The sequence below is a fragment of the Ixodes scapularis genome, unplaced genomic scaffold (genome assembly GCF_016920785.2).
Source record: "Ixodes scapularis isolate PalLabHiFi unplaced genomic scaffold, ASM1692078v2 PGA_scaffold12__126_contigs__length_90152505, whole genome shotgun sequence".
Taxonomy (NCBI): domain Eukaryota; kingdom Metazoa; phylum Arthropoda; class Arachnida; order Ixodida; family Ixodidae; genus Ixodes; species Ixodes scapularis.
Genome location: NW_024609838.1, coordinates 34,499,717 through 34,516,843, shown reverse-complemented (window position 1 = coordinate 34,516,843; position 17,127 = coordinate 34,499,717). Strand labels below are relative to the sequence as shown.

The 17,127-nt window shown below is 48.3% G+C and overlaps 1 protein-coding gene across 1 annotated transcript in view; it reads right to left on the bottom strand.

Annotated features, from left to right (window-relative positions):
• Positions 1–1,518: 1,518 nt before the first annotated feature.
• The window catches only part of LOC8029461 (zinc finger protein 2-like), a 44,305-nt gene continuing 28,696 nt past the window's right edge, over positions 1,519–17,127 (bottom strand). The window contains exon 3 of the mRNA XM_040209702.1: positions 1,519–1,658. Coding sequence (XP_040065636.1) covers positions 1,519–1,658 — 140 coding nt within the window. The remainder of the gene's footprint in view (positions 1,659–17,127) is intronic.

Sequence of the window (17,127 nt, the reverse complement as noted above, 5' to 3'; positions counted from 1 at the left end):
CAGTTTTTCTAAATGGGTTGAGGTCCTGCCCATGTCTTCCACAACCGCACCCCAGACAGTCGAGAAACTTATGGCTGTCTTCGCACAGTTTGGACTACCCGAAAAAGTGGTGACTGATGGAGGCTCCCAGTTTCGAAGTGAGGAGTTCAAGAACTTCTTGAAGGATCAAGGAGTGGTGCACACCATGACGCCACCCTACCACCCGGCTTCGAATGGCGCCGCGGAGAGGGCTGTGCAAACAGTCAAGCGAGCGCTGCTCAAGCAGGTACTTGAAGACGACCTCCAAGGGAAGAGAAGGAATATCCATGAGAAGTTGTCGTGTTTCCTACTTGTCTACCGGACGACACCACACACAAGTACTGGAAAGGCACCTGCAGAGTCCTTCCTGGGACGGCTTCCGCGGACCCGACTGTCGCCGCTCAAGCCAGGTGCAACGTCTTTTCCACGACGAGAGAAGCAAAACAAGAGAAAGGAGCTGGCTGACAAGCGCAGAGGTCCAACGAAACTCTTTCAAGTGGGCGACAGAGTTTGGGTCAGAAATGTGAGGGGGGAGAGAGTAAACTGGACCAAAGGCATTTTAAAGAAAGTAATAAGTCCGGTTACATACCTGGTGTGGGTGGCTAGCCAGATTCGTTATGTGCATGCTGATCACTTGCGCTTTCGAAGTGAGGGCTCGTCCCGGTCAGCCTCTTCGGAGAGTGGATCGAGTGACAGTGAGAGTGTTGATGAACCGGGCGAATGTGAGGTGCCTATGCCACTGAATGCTGGCAGTGGCCTAGCTGCTCACGAAGTTCGACGGTCGAGCAGAGCTCGACGCCCTCCAAATAGACTGGTGTACTAGTGTTCCTTTATGTAAGTGTGGAGGAGTGTTGTGTATGTATAAAGCAATGTCACAGGTTTCTATTCTCACCACCAGGGTGCGCTGGTCTTTGCCCTGTAAAATGTGTCTTCGCCATATTAAATTTGTTCTTTGTGTGCTGTTGCTCTGCGTGGGAGCTTCTGTTCTTTGGCGCTTCGGCGCGACACAACAACGGGGTCAGGAGGTTTCTGGGCCTGACAGGATTTTTCATATGGCTCATTCCCCACTATGCCCTGAGGGCAGAACCTCTTACTCGTCTGACTAAGAAAGACACAAAGTTTACATGGGGAGTAGAGCAACAGGAGGCTTTCCACCAGCTCCGAAAGGAACTAACAGAACCCCCGGTACTGAGGTTGTACGAACCTTCGGTCCCAACTGAACTCCATACGGACGCAAGCCTGCATGGACTTGCGGGAACGATTCTTCAGCAAGACGAGTCAGGACGCTGGCACCTGGTGTTTTGTGTTAGCAAGCGCACCACTGATGCTGAGAATTACCATGCAGGAAAAGTAGAGCTCATGGCAATAGTCTGGACTATGGAAAGACTTCGTCCATTCCTTCTAGGGATTCCTTTCACGCTGGTAACAGATTGTCATGCGATTGTGTACCTAAATGCACACAAGACTCTTAAACCACAAATAGCAAGGTGGTTTGACTTACTACAGGAGTATGACTTCAAGATGAAGCACCGTGCAGGTGAGAAAATGGCTCATGCGGACTACCTGAGTCGTGAACCTGTAGAGCCGTCGGAGGACACCCTTGATGAGGTCGTCGAAACCAGACTTGAAGTGTGCCTCACCTTAGGTTTAGAAGACCAAGTTGTGATCATCCAGAGATCTGACACGGACTTGGCTAACCTCGCACAGGTTCTCGAAAAGCCAATCAAGAAAAAGGGCCAAAGAGGAAAGTGTCAAGGTCAATAAGAACCTACGACTGAAGGATGGAAAGCTGTTTTACGTGGAGGAAGACGGACGACTCCTTTTCGTGATGCCTAAGAGCATACGTACAACACTGTGTAAAATTTCACGACTTGCAGGGAAATTTTAGCACAGACCGAACTGTGTCGAAAATCAAGGAACCCTATTGGTTTCCTCGGATGAAGCGCTGTGTGCACCAGCACATCCGTAGGTGTTTCGAGTGTCTGATCACAAAGGTACCAGAAGGGAAGAAGCCTGCACGTCTGCACTTTATACCGCCTGGGAAGAGGCCATTTCAAGTTCTACACGAGGACCATGTTGGTCCGTTTGTGAGAAGTTCCAAGATAACCAGTGGATCTTGGTGCTGATGGACAGTCTGACCAAGTTTGTACGCCTCTACTCTGTGCGAGACACTTCGGCAAGGAATGTACTGCGTTGCATGCAGAGTTTTATCACAGAGTTTGGACTGCCGGAACGCATCATTTCGGACCGTGGTTCCTGTTTCACATCACACAGCTTCGAAGCCTTCCGCCAGGAATATGGTGTGGCTCACACACTGAACTCATCACACCATCCAAGGGCTGACGGCCAGGTAGAGTGAGTGAACCGAACTTTAGTACCGTGCATTATGGCTACAATCGAGGACCCAGCTCACAAGGACTGATCAGAAGATCAAGGAGGTAGAGAGCTACCTGAACACAGCATATAATGCCTCAGCAGGCACTAGTCCCTTCAGGCTTCTGCATGGATATCAACCAAGGATGCAAGACAGTGTCCTCAGATTGCTAAACACAGAGGGTGATGAGTGGGTGTGTCCAGAGCAACTTCAAGAGACGGCTCAAAATGACATAATTACCCAGCAAGGAAAGTCAAAGCAGTACTTCGACCAGTATCACTTCGCAGCGGAAGGACTGAGCATTATAGACGTAGTGGTCATGCGCTGCGTTCCAGAGCACAGCGGCGTCTCATCAAAAACCCAGAAGAAGTTTAGAGGCCCACTGACTGTGACGGAAGTACTCCCAGCGGACACCTAAAGAGTGACCGAGAGGAATGAAAAGAAGGGGGTCTACTCAACAACCGCCCACACCAGGCAACTGAAGAGATGGGGTGAAAGATGCCAAGAACCGTGCGACCAATCAAGCACCGACGAAGAAGACAGCGTGCCGGAACGTAGCGCAAGTGTGCCCAAAATACCTTCATACCTTGGGGACTACGCCACATGAACTCAGGACAGTTCGCTGCCAGGAATAACTAAATTCGAAAACGAAGGGAGCAACATTGGGCAGAGAGTCAGGGACCCGGAAAAAAGATGGCGGCATGCAAGTGTGCGTTCGCCGCACGTGTAACTTTAAATGTTATTTTTCCTGTATTGAAGTTTTTAATTTTCCTAAAAGTTTGTAAATCATATAAAATAGCGGAACAGAAAGACAAGGACAATAAGTATACAGGACAGGCGCCTGTCTTGTATACTTCTTGTCCTTGTCTTTCTGTTGCGCTATTTTATATGATTTACTAAGATTTATTTTTTTATTTATTTATAAATACTGTTAACCCTTGCCAGGGTCATTACAGAGAGGGAAAAACAACAAAACACATTACCTAACATCTTTCACAACAACAGTACACGTCAAGTAGGCTCTCAAATTCACGAACATTTTCCCTGTCAACAATATAACTAGGCAATGCATTCCAGGACTCAATCACATCAGGAAAAAATGAGTATCGAAAAACATCAACACGGGCATTGAACGGCTCAATGGCTAGGTTGTGATTTAATCGGTCACTTCGTTTACATGGTAGTTTTACATAGCTGTCCTTATTAATCTTAATTTGTCCATGGATGAGTTGAAAAAACAATATCAGTCGATGTTTTTGTCTCCTTGTCTAGGCTAGCTCTAAGTCGCATGAGTCTAACATTGATGTAACTGAATCTGTCCATTTATATTTAGCACAAACAAAGCGGACAGCTAATCTTTGAATTCTTTCTAATTTGGACTTCTAGACTTTCTGATGTGGACTCCAGACAGCCGATGCATATTCTAGAACTGACCTCACGAATGTTTTGTAGGCAATTAACTTAACGTTCTTTGTTGCGTTGTGCAATTTTTTCCTTAAGAAGTACAATTTCTTTGAAGCCTAAGAGCACACGTTTTCCACATGTTTTCGCCAGTTTAGATCATGGGTCATGGTCACTCCTAAATATTTAAAACTATTTACACTGTTCAAGACGTTATTTCCAATGTTATACCTAAAACAAAGTGCACTCTTTTTTGTAGTTATGTGAGTAAATGTGGATTTAGTATAGTTAATTTCCATGTCCCACTTTTCACACCACATGTTCAAAGCCTGAAGGCTACGATTGATTTTAATTTGCTCATTCACATTTGTGACTACCGAATAAAGTAAACAATCGTCGGCAAAAAGCTTAATTTCTACGCCTGGCTCTACAATGCTAGCAATATCGTTGATGTACAACAAAAATAATAAGGGTCCCAACACAGATCCTTGTGGGACACCAGAAAACACCTCCAACGAACAAGACATACAATCGTCAACACGCACCACCTGCCTGCGATTGATCAAATAAGCCTCAATCCATTCTAATATTGTAGAGCTAATACCGATTTGTTGAAGTTTGAAGAGTAGTTTATTATGAGAAACCTTATCAAAAGCTTTTTGCGAAGTCTATACAAATAACATCTATCTGCCTCTGGTCGTTTATTGCTAACGAAACATCGTGAATAGTTTCGATTAGCTGCGTAACAGTGGAAAGATTGCTTCGAAACCCGTGTTGATGCGGGTAAAGCAACTGGTTCTCTTCAAGAAAGATAATAATATGTTTTGCTACATTGTGCTCCAGAAGCTTACATGACACAGAGGTAAGAGACACGGGGCGATAATTATTCACGATTGCTCGGACTCCGTTAAAAATAGGTATTACGATTGCACTACGCCAATCTTGTGGTAGTGAGTGAGTTTGCAAAGATTTCTGAAAGATAGCTTCTAGATAAAATGACACCCACTCGGCATATCGTTGCAAAAATGCAGTCGGTATTTCATCAGGCCCACTAGCCTTCTTTACATCCAACTCTAGCAACTGCTGAAATACGCCCAGCCGAGTTATTGAAAAATCTTCCATGCAGCACGGGAATGAATTAAATTGTTCACCGTCATAGCTATTACCATTGTCTTTCGAAAAAACAGACTGAAAAAATTCATTGAAGCAGTCTGCTATTTCCTTCCGTTCTGTAACCATCTTGGTTGCGGTTTGAACATGATCGATGCTTTCTTTCTTCTCACTAAAAAAACGCCAAAATTTTTCTGGCGATGTTTTCAGGAAGTTGCCAAGTCTCCAATTAAAGAACTGTTGCCTAGATTCATTTAATGCGGTTTTTAAATTACGACGGACCTGAGATATCTGGTCTTTACTATCTTTTCTTTTCCGTAATCTATTTATTTTACGCTTCATGTGAATAATCTTACGATTGATCCACGGGTTTTGTTGTTTTGTTTTTTTAAAGCGAGTCGGAATAAATCTGTTTACACAATGATTTATAACTCCTTTAAAACGCTGCCACAGTTCCTCCACGGACTCACAATCGCAGGCAAGCTGGAACTGGCTAAATGAACATTCCAAAAAATCGATTACAGAAGTGTCATCCGCTTGAACATAATCTTTGATTGGAATAGGAACAAAGGGTCGCTTACGATTTCCTATACTATGCAATATGTCCATAGCAATCATCTTATGATCTGATATTCCTTCTTCAACGGATAGTGTGTAATCACCCACTCTCTGGGATATAAACAACAAGTCCAACAGTGACCGGGACTCAGGAGTTACTCTCGTTTCCTCGTTCACAATTTGCTTTAGATTGTGAGAAATCAATATTTCCAACAATATTTCAGCACTGGAAGTCTCCACGTGCCCAGGGGACAAAGCTTCCCAATCTATGTGAGGTAAATTCAAGTTACCGGTCAGTATTAATCTTGTAGTACTGTTCACATGAGCGCACAAGAACAAATTCAACTTATCCAAAGATGAACCAACTAGCCCAACAACGTACCCTACTAAAAGTTTGTTGAATCGGAGGAAGGCCAACACGTCGTAGTGCCCCCCTTCCCCCCCCAAAAAAAGGAGGTTAGTGACTAGCTGTCGACGACCATCATCTAAATGCTAATACAAATGTGCCCGTCTACCTAATGCCAATGACGGACTGGGTGTTAGCCGAGCTAAGAAGGGCAAGGTGGTTCACAAGTTATAATTTGTCTATGTGCTTTCTTTAGATCCAGCGAGGACGTACCCAAGACGGCATTTTTATGTCACCTGGGCACGTTCGAGTAAGAGAAGGCCCTTTGGGGTAGGGAGCCTTCATGTGCGCACATGGAGGCACCCTACTTTGGGGTAGCTGGCGCACCAGCCACTTCCCAAGCTCCGATGGTCAAGGTGTTGAGAGACATCAAGTACAAATTCTTCATGGCTTTTCCGGGTGATGTGTTAATTTACTCTGGCTCCTTCGAACACCTCCTGGGCCACATTAAGGAAATGTTGCACAGGATTGAGCAGGGTGAACTCTCAATCAATCCCAGCAAGACCCAACTGTACCAAGGGAATGTCGTCCAGATCCAGAGAAGGTTGCAGCCGCGAGAGACTTCCCACCCCCCAGGCAGTCAAGTAGCTGCAAGCACTCTTGGGTCAGCAGGAGATTATTGCATTTTTATCCCTAGATTTTCAGAGGTAGTGAGACCCCCTACCTTCGCTGCGAAAGGACGTTAGACGGGCGCGGGAAAACCAGCAGCGAACGGCTTTCATTGATCTACGAGATCTTCTTGAGGACAACCTGTAGTCCTAAACAGACCGTTTGTCGTCGAGACCGATGCACGTGCCATGGGCAAGGCTGCAGTCCTTCTGCAGGACCAAGATAATCATCTTAGACCGGGTTTATTTATTAGGACTCTTGAGATCCACACCGACCACGGCACCTTAAAGTAGATGTTCACAACAGAGCAAAGATCGAGCCGCGTGCGTCGCTGAGTTTTCATACTGCAAGGTTTCAACTGCCTTCTTAAACATCAGCAAGGAAGAGCAAATATCCCTGTAGACGAATTGAGCAGATGCCCTCTACCGCCCGAGTCCACAGCATGCCCCCCTGAATCTACAAAAGAGACAAAGGAGTGGTTCCCAATTGACGCTCCCTAGCCTTAACCCCAGATGCGTTTTGAAGAAGTGGCTCTCGTACAAGAGCTGGATTTGACAGCCCTAAACGATAATGCTCAAGTGGCCAAGCAGATAATGCCAGAGCCGGCCAGGATGATCACATATATAAAATATGGGACCTTATCTGCCAACCGCCTTAAAGCTCGTCAGGTCCAGAGCTTGGTCGAGGACAGTGAACTACGACCGAGAGGAATTCTGGACCAGATTTTTAGAAAAAGACAGGTTGGCTGGATGTCCCTCCAGTTGCGTCAGAGTGTTAATCGACTGTACCACGACCAACTTCTCAGTGATCACCTAGGCTATTGTAGACATTGAGGCGGATCCAGCAGCGGTACATCTGGCTGGGCATGCGGTCTGACGTGCCGTGCTATGTGCGTTCTTGCAAGTCTTGGCGGATGCTCAAACCACGCCGACAGAAGCCAAAAGGCTTCATGACAGAAAATGGACGGCGGAGCCGATGGCTGAGCTTAGTGGTGGCCTGATAGAGCCGCTTCCTAGTACACCTGGACAAAACAGACACCTTCTGGTGGTGGTGGTGGATGAACTCACCAAGTTTGTACAACTGTTTCTTCTCCGCGTTCCCACAAAACAAGTTACCTTGGAATGGATGCTGGAGAGCTTCTGTCGCCATGGGTTCCCCAAGAGTACAACGGCAAAGTCTTCGTAAGAAACTTGTGAAGGCCAGTCCGGAAACGTCTCGGAATTGAGAACACACACACGGCACCATACCGACCGACAGGACAGCTGGTTGAACGCCACAATGCCACTGTGAAGCAGCGTCTCGTGGCTTACTGTCATGAGCACAGGGATTGGGGCGGACCTGCGAAAACATCATAACGGGTGTACTCTAGCGCTCATGTGCTATGGACGACAGCTCCGAATGCCAGGAGAATCCCACGTGAAGCAAAATTAAACAACCTCGTGAAGTTCTGCTCCAGGTTCCAGCATTTGTAACGAATTTGACCACAAGTTTGCAAGATGCCCATGCCTTCGCATTGAAGCATCAAAGGAAAGCACAAGCGCTCCAGCGTAAATATTATGACAATATGATGATGCCAGTGGAGCACCATGCCGGCACTTTGGTGTTGCGTGATCTTCACACTCCGAGTGATGCCAGACGAGCAGTCGAAGCGAAGCTGGCAGAGCGAAGGACTGGGCCATATGTGATCGTGCAGAGAATCGGATGCAATGACTACCGCCTTAAGGACAGCCAGAGTGGACGGCCAGCGAGCATTGCCCATGCGGATCAGCTGGTGGCCTACCACGAGAACTGAACTTTAAAAATGTTATATTTACAATTCAATGAGAGAGAATTGTTAGGATGTGGAGCAGCCGGCCCACCGGTTGCTGGTGCAGAACTAGGAAAAAGAAGAACGGGCGCAGTGCACACTTGAGCCCGCGTGGACTCTCGTTTCGCCATATAAAAGCATTCGTTACACCACATAATTGTCGAACCCCCGTAAGCGTTGACGTGTCAACATGTCTACAAGGACAATCCGGAAAACGTGTAAATCCTTGAAGAGCTCAGGTGACCCCGAGTGAAACGCTAACCCACACAAGAGGTCACCGGATCACCGAACAAAACTAGTACGCCGTGGAGGTCACGAAAGAAATAAACGGCTTAAAACGAGTTCGGCCTATCTTACCTCACATCAAACAAAAAACGAAACTCAGGTGTGCGCCTGAATACCACATGAAAAAAAAAAAAAAAATAAAATCTACTAAAGTTTGTGACACACACCCCACTTCAAAAAATAATCAATTATGAAAATTAAAAAAGAGGCACAAGTTTAGACATACCAAACCCAGGAGCCAGCACTCCTAAAGGAAAAAATTTATCTATTACTGATTAGAGCAGAAAAAAAATTATTACTCAGGCTACACGAAAATAGCCCTAAAGGGTAGAACAACACAAAACAGATCCCTCAAGCCTGTCTAGGTAACCTTCCATGAGCAAGAACAAAATTTAAAAGCAGAAATCGCCTTGTACAAACATCTCGAACAAAAAAAAAATAAATAAAAAAAGCATCGCTCTCTGCGCTTTATCGAAACGATATAACGCGAAAGGAAATCTGACTATTCTTCAGGTTGCCCCTGGCAGGCACGTAGCCAGGATTTTGTTTCGGGGGGGGGGGGGGGGGGGGGGGCGCCCATGACAAAATTCTGTATGAGGTGGAGGGGGGAGAGGAGGTCCCAGCAAAACTGAAGATTTAGGGGGGGGGGGCCCGGGCCCCATGGGCGCCCCCCCCCCCCCCCCGGCTACGTGCCTGGCCCCTGGGCCTCGCGAGGAAAACCCTGACATAAATACCTTCAATAAAAACCTACGACCGACGAAAATCAATTGAAAAAAAAACTAATAAAATTAGGAGGTCGCTGGCACTCCCCACGCGCCTATGAAAGACCCTATTTATTCGCACCCAAACGGTGGAGAAAGACGAAAAGATACTCATCACCTCGAAGAAGGTTCAAACTCCACCCCCTAACCTAGCTTGCCATGCTACCCAGCTTTGCCCTACCATCCCAGTCGCCCCTGGACCCGTATGGAATGTCGCGTAGTTGTCCGCTTCCAGGCCCTCTTTAGGATCGCAGCTCTGACGGTATCTCTTCCCATCTGGCTTGCGGCCTCGGCGCTTGGATGTATACCACTCTCTCTTGACTGAGGCGCAGGTTCGGCGTCCTCTGCGCCTGCCCCTGCAGGACCATATGCCGGGGCTCGGTGTCTCGGAGTCACTGCCAGACGTCCCTTCTTGGCTGAAGCCTTGTGGTGCCCTGCCAGCTTGACCTTCGGCGATGAGGCTGCTGACCTTGCCCCGAAGTCACTGCAGTCTTCAGTGACGAGTTCCCCGAGTCCTCGCGAACGGCGCAGCCGTTGGTTTCAAACCCGTGATAGACGGTCTCCTCGATATTGGAGTCGCCTTCACCCGGTCGTGTAGGCCATGGGCTAAACTCGCCGTCGTTGACCCTGTCTTCATGCGATGCCGGCCGGCTCTTGGGGTGTCTTCGGCACTTCCACCTGCGCCGCTACCGGCCGTCTTCTCGAAGACGGAGACTGCTCCGTCTTCGACAAGAGACCTGCCACCCGAGAGAGTGGTCTGGTCTCTTGTCGGCGTCTTTCATGTCTCTGCCGCGACCTCCCTCGATACGCCGCTCGATCTGCCATCCAGGCGAGACGCCAGGTCCCCCGTGCCAGGAGATCCGCCCTGGTCCCCCCCCCCCCCCTTTCCCCCTTCCCGGTGGGATGTCGGGTGCGTCGTCGAAGGCGCACACGATCCCCACCGGCCGCGACGTCGGCACCTCCACGTCCGTCCTCGGGCTGAGCTTGGGGCCCTGTTGCCTGCCTTGAAGATCGGATCGGCTCTGTTTTGCCCGTCAGCCTCTGCATCTTTCTCCAGCCTTGCGGCGGAGGCGACCAGGTCCTCGGTGCAGGGTTCTTGCGGGACCTCCATTTCCTGCTGAAGAGTATCGAGCTATGAGCGCGCTTTTTTTCTTGAAGCGCGACGTCCAGAATTTCTATGGCCGCCACCAGGTACAGGATATCTACCTCAGCCTTCTCCCGTGCCTCCCGATTTCGTCTCAATCTTGCACAGTCCTTATCTGATACTTCAGGGCCGTCCTCTTGCTTTCATTGCAGGAGAACACGCTCACAGTCTTCGGTCTGTCCTAGGTCTCCCTTACAATAAACCAACATTTCCTCCTTCGGCCATACCTTCGGCCTCGCTACATCAAGCCCGAGCGGCTCATAACGATGGACTATTTCAGCCAGATTCATCGCAAAAACCCTGTTCAAAATATCACAAAAAATATCGCAGAGCCCTCTGCGGTCATAACCTTTCCGACCTCACACCAACGCCACCGGTCCTGTCGCGGACGCCAGATTTCAAAGTGGGGTGAAAATTAATAAAAATAATATACTCACTCCATTTGAAGAAAGATAAGTTACTTAAAAAGAAAAGAAATGCTAGATTCGGGCTGGTAACAAGCGATGGGTCCACGTCTGGTGTGAAGCCAAAAGAGAGGCGACGGAACGCGCAGAAGTTTAAATAAAAACAAATATAAGTAGGAAAAAAAAAAAAAGTCGCGCAAGGCGACGACACGAAAAGCTACCGACAAAACGCCCACAAGCATTCACCACAAAGTACTCCGACGAACCTTCGAGCAGCGTGACCACGAAGAAACAAACAGAACTCAAAACCAAGACACCGCGAAACAACGCGACGCGCGTGGCACAAATGCAACCGGGAAGAAACGCTCGCTGGCGCAAATTAAAAAAAGCTCCGAAAAAGAAAAAAAAAAAAAAAAAAAAGTCTCAACAACTGGATTTGAAGTCCAAGAAAAATTGTTCGCAGGCTCACCGACGTTGGGTGGATGACGGATCCAGAAGATCGCTGTCACCTCGTTGCTCGGCGGGCCGCCGACAACACCGCAGTCCCAAAACGGGAAGAACACACCGCCAGCCTCAAAAAACACGCCGTAAGGCGGCAGCACGTTCGAAGGCAACAGCACGCCCGAATAAAAGCTCGCCCAAAGGCAAAAACACGCCCATAAGCAAAAATAAAAAATAAAAAAAATCCCGAAGGCAGGCAAGCTCGCAGGCAAAGCACGCCCGAAAGCAAATGCATGCCACCGAGGGCGAAACACCGAAAAACCAAAAACTTAAATTACAACCCCGCCCCCCCCCCCCCCCAAAAAAAAAAAAAAAAAAAAAAAAACGAGTTGTAGGTACGTGTTTTTAGAAATCGGGACCGCTCGTTAGTTGCTCAAGGCGGAACTTCGACGAAAGGACAAGTGGTTCCTGAACATCTGCAGGAGGATGTGGGCAGCTTCCCGCGCCTCGTGGTCGACGTCAGCTGTCGTGGTGAGACGCAGCTCCGAGTCCTGCACAGCTGCTGGCTGCTGCCCGACATCCTCTGTGAGTATACAAACCAGAGAAAAAGACGTTTGCCACTTCGGCGATATCATCGTTATAAAAGAGACCTTAAATAGAAGCTAAAGAGGTTCTTGACAAAAGAAGAATAAAAAAAAACGCATCTCCACGTGGTGAATGATGTTGATTGGGGCGAAGCTCTGGGGTGCTATTCTGGTCACAAACGGTCACGTTCGTGTTTCTCGAAAACTCCTTCCCCCTACGAACCGCGCGCTCCTATTGGCCACAGCCCGCGTGATAATTCCACGCGGTTCCCATGGGAACGTTCGCGAAACATGAAAGCAACCGTTTGCCGTAAAGCGGGTTTCACATGCAGCGATTTTGGCCCTAAAGCGGTGCGATTTCTGCCCTCGCGGCGCTCGTGCCGCTCAATTGCTGGTGCTGGCCAGAGCGTCGCGACGGCAGAAATCGCGCCGCTCTTGGGCCAAAACCGCTGCATGTGAACTAGGCTTAACTGTCGCTCTTCGAGTTCGGACCGTGACGACAAAGTGACGTATGACCACGTCTGACTTACGTAGCACATAGCGGAAGTCGCGTCACTAGATTAACTGCGGTATTACTCGACACAGCCTACTCCCTGTTTCACTATGAATGCGAGCTAGTGCGGGTGAGCTACATGAACGTGCTCCGGGCTTTCAACGTCCCTGTCGAGCAGGCGCGCTTGCAGTGCAAGCCAACGTTCATGCAAGATCGTTCGGGGTGATGCGCTCGTGCATTTAACCTCTCTTTCTATTGCACGAAGTAGAACAAGCTTTGGGCCAAAAAGCGCAACATAGCCCCCCTGGGGGGCTATGTTGCGCTTTTTGGACTCCCAGGAGACTAGGGAGAGGGAAGTGACGTCAACGACACAGCAAGCGCAGATTGGGTGTTGATTTCTTTTTCTTCTGTCAACATCCAATCTGCGTTTGCTGTGTCGTTGACGTCACTTCCCTCTTCCTAGTCTCCTGGGAGTGCAAAAAGCGCAACATAGCCCTCCAGGATTACGGCAGGATTCTAGAGCGTAGAAGATGGCGGCGATGCTTGTTGCTCAACGATGGCTCGACCAACGCGTACAATGACGGGTTTTCCGCGAGCACCCGGTTGCCTTCGCGATGCACGACGACTGTTTCTGACGACAATACCGCTTGTCGAAAAGCACCGTGTGATCGCAGTGTGACAACGAGAGACGGCGACGATGAGAGATGATGACCGTCGAGCAGCAGCCACTAATTGAATCGCACTGAGATTTTTCGCAACGGGGAACTACAAGGGCGCGGTTGCCCCCGATGATCACATAGCTAATGCCCAGTGGATAATGATCAGAGCCGTGACGGCCGTCGTGAGTATCGCTGTCAACCGGCTGGGAAGAGACGGTTGGGTCGACAAAACCCCGGACCGAGGCAGCTGAGGCATGTGTGAAAGAAGGCTTTCGTCGCCACCATGACAAGCACACCGACGTCGTCGGGTGCGTTGACTAAACTTAGACTCTAACTAAACCTTCGTCACTGTCATCATCGGTCTGAAGGAGACCGTCACCATTCTGAAGGACTCCAACACTTTGCCGCAAACATCATTTTGCCATTAACAACATGGTGGTAAGTTGACGTTTAAACTTCAGGGTTTCTACCGCTTCGAAGTTAGCGCACGCTTAGAAGTTAGTACCTATGTCTTCAGTTGACAATTTGTTGCGGTCTGTAGCTACTGTCAATCACGCAATAAAATCCGGATGGGTTGCTGATGGCATTTCGTTGTATCAATTAGATATTTTACCTTTTCACGCCAAGCTGCTGGAATTGCAAGTCAGTCATCGGAAAGTCATAAGAACACTTTTCGATGCCCTGCAATAAACTACGAACACGTCTGTCCTAAAATGAATAGTTACTTGTCTATACAGCAGCAGTTTCGTCTGACAGAGTATGGTAACATTGTTACCCACTGTAGACGAGAAATTTAGCCAGTGTCTTGTGGATGGTTGTCATCTTCGTGACCAAGAAAAACAATAAAAATAGAATTGTCCTACATTCAACACACGCGAGTTTAATGTAAAGGTTATTATAGAAATTAAATAGATTGTTGTTTCAAAAGTGACAGTAACTCATTGAAATTAAAGAGTAGTGTGAGCTGGATTTTTGAAATTTGCCTGTGATGCAGAGCAAATACGCACTGTTGGCTTATCACCATCAAGCATAAACGACAAGCGGAGGCAGAGTAGATGTGTGAAGGAAAAGCGAGCATATGTACTAAAGAAAGAACTGCTACGTAACGTGAAGAATGTCAGCAACTATCTTGCCATTGTGGTACGAGCTCAGTGGCTATGCACATTCTTATAGCAGCCTGTGAATGTAGAATGCTCCCCTTATGTGGCAAAGCCAGGGGTGGGGGGGAGGGGGCGAGGGGGGTGTTTATGGGGCTTCGCTCCTTCCCTCCCCAAATCCGGCGGGCCCTAGAATATACACACAAATTCCGTCACCATCCCCCCCGCACTCCAAGTCATGAACATCCCAGCCACCTCAACCCCCCCTCCAACCTCACCCCCTTAGAAGCTTCTGGCTACGCCACTACTATCAACAGCACTCAATAGATAGTCAACATTATCAAGATAAACGAAATTTCTTTTATTTTATGCACCGTATAGGCAGTGTTTTCGTCTTTATATGAATGCAGCCAAAGCACACACTGTAGAAAACACTTGTATGAAGCCTGCGTTCACAATGCGGTCCCCGTCAAACTTTCAAGGCGTTAACGAATTCCACAAATTAAATTTTCAACGAAACGAATTCGTTTTGCAAAACGCTGGCAAACTTACGTTGCGTTTTACATCATTCACCTTTGTCGTCCGATGAATCAGTAGTCAGTACTACACAAACCTCAATGAGCTTGTCGTTTGTTTTCTTGCCGTTGGGGCGATCGCTGCAGCGGTCGTGGCGGCGGCATAATTCTTTCTCAGACCGTTGGCTGCTGCCTCCGTGCTCGCGGAAACGTGGTTCCCTTTGTGTCAAAGTGAGGTTTTGAATCTTAATGCACGGCAACGCTGAATAAAGGTCTATTACCGTCTTCATAATCTCAGCAACGCTACCGTACGAGCCACAACACCACCACCACTTTCAAGCTTCATAACACCGGCACAAATAGAAGCCAAGTCTTGCATCTCGCCAAGCGTTACATCGGAGACGTTAAACGCCAGCTCACTGTGCTCTTCGACCCGGTCCTGGCGCCGAATGGGCTCATCCAACAGCACGAAAGTATTCGTGTGCGCGTTGATCAAGTGACCGATCGCATGTCAAACCCCAGCCGCGGTCGATCCGACGAGCATCGCGGCCATGTTCTTTCAAGTTTAACTCGCCAAAGGTACGGTTGTCGAGTTAAAACAATGCAAATAGTCCCGTGCATTCTTGTTCTTACGTCATTTTGTCGTCACAACCCGAACTCGAAAAATGACTGTTAGCGGCAAACAGAGGCTTTCTAGTTTCACGAACGTTTCCATGGCAAATGGCGTTGAATCGTCACGCGCAATGAAGCCAATGGGAAAGCGAGGTACCTATGTAGGGACGTGTAAAAACGTAAAAGCCGTTTTTTTTTTTTTTTGTACGAGCTATTCTGCAAATAAAAATAAGTAAAAAAGACTGCCCGAGATTATGCCGTCGCGTGCATTTCTTCAGCGCCGAAAGAGAAGAGCATGGCTTATGGAGACTATAGACGCTTTACACACGCGCAAAATTACAGCCGCCATTGCTGACCTTCTCTTGTCTTTCCCATATGCCGAGCCACTGAAGCGAGCGTTGACAAGCCTCCACAGAGGCCAATGCTGTGGAGAAGGATGCAGCACAACCTAAAATAGCAATGACCTGCCCTGCTGTGGTTATGATGAAGTGAAGTAAATGTAATAAGATGAAACAAAAACCGAAGGTCGGTTATGGCGGCACCCATGCACAGCTGCTGCAAAGCGTCTATACCGGCATAATCACTGCAGTGAGCAAAGGAGCAAAGCATTATTAAAACTGCCCGAAGAAACTTTCCTGCATCATCCACAGAATGCTCACAACCGTTGCACTCTGCGTCGATCTCATGACTTGTCATATACTACCACAGAGTCGTCGTCAGCTCTGTATCCATTTGAAGTCTCCTTCACAGGCAAACAGGAAATTTCATTTGCAGCTTATGTTCACGGCGGCTTCACAAAGGATGATCGGTGTCGCAGCGCACCTTCACGTAATATTTTTTTTTTCTCGTAATGCCATTCGTATCGTGCAGAAGCAGGGAAAGCAACGACGCAAACGAGACACAAACACCACAAGGTCGTCACCGCGGTTTTCGCCATGTTTGTTTTCAAAGACCGTAGCGAAAGATTTCGCGAAAACAAGCTGAGATATCTTAGCTAAATTTACTTTACGTCATAATTATTGAAATAATATTTCGTATTTTATAAAAAGATAATATTATTTTTCTCTGTTTCCTTCCATTTTCCGGAAGGTAGCCTTTTCTCCGTTATTCGCTCGTTTTAACTCCCGGAGGAAAGAAAGAGGATAACAAAAAGAACAGGGGGAAATGCGGGGATTTCTGCGCCCGAATGCGTGGACACGTCATCGCGATGTAGGAGGATCGTCAGATTCTAGCTGACCGCGTGCGTGAACCCGAACATTGGGGCGGAGCCTCAAACGAGAATCATTTTAGTTTGAGGCTCCGCCCCTTCTTTCTCGATACGTCACAACTCGAAAGGTTCCGTTTGCGACCGGAATAGCACCCCTGGTGGGTGCTAGGGTGCTTGTCTGCGTAGACGCTGAGCCGCAGCATGCTGAGCCTTTCGTTCGTTTTCATCCATGTCACGCTGCGGTCAAATGCTCAAATGCGTATAGAACCACGTTCCATGCCACACATTCTCTTTCTGACATGGATGAAAACGAACGAAAGGCTCGGCATGCTGCGGCTCACCGTCTACGCAGAGAAGCACAACCAAAGCTTCGCCCCAATCAACATCATTCACCACGTGGAGATGCGGTTGTTTTTGTTGTTTTTTTTGTTTTTTTTGCCGTACACGAGCACGGGAGCACGTGCTTACGTGCTCGTGAGCACGTGAGCGCGTGAGCTCACGAGCAGAGGCACGAGTCCCCGACGCCAGACATCGGACGGACATGGCTAGCCCCTAAGGAGCTTCGCCCCTAAAAAGCACAGGCCGCCACGTCTGGACTGGCCGCGCCTGCCACTCCGAGAGCAGATGTCGTCTTCCACTGGT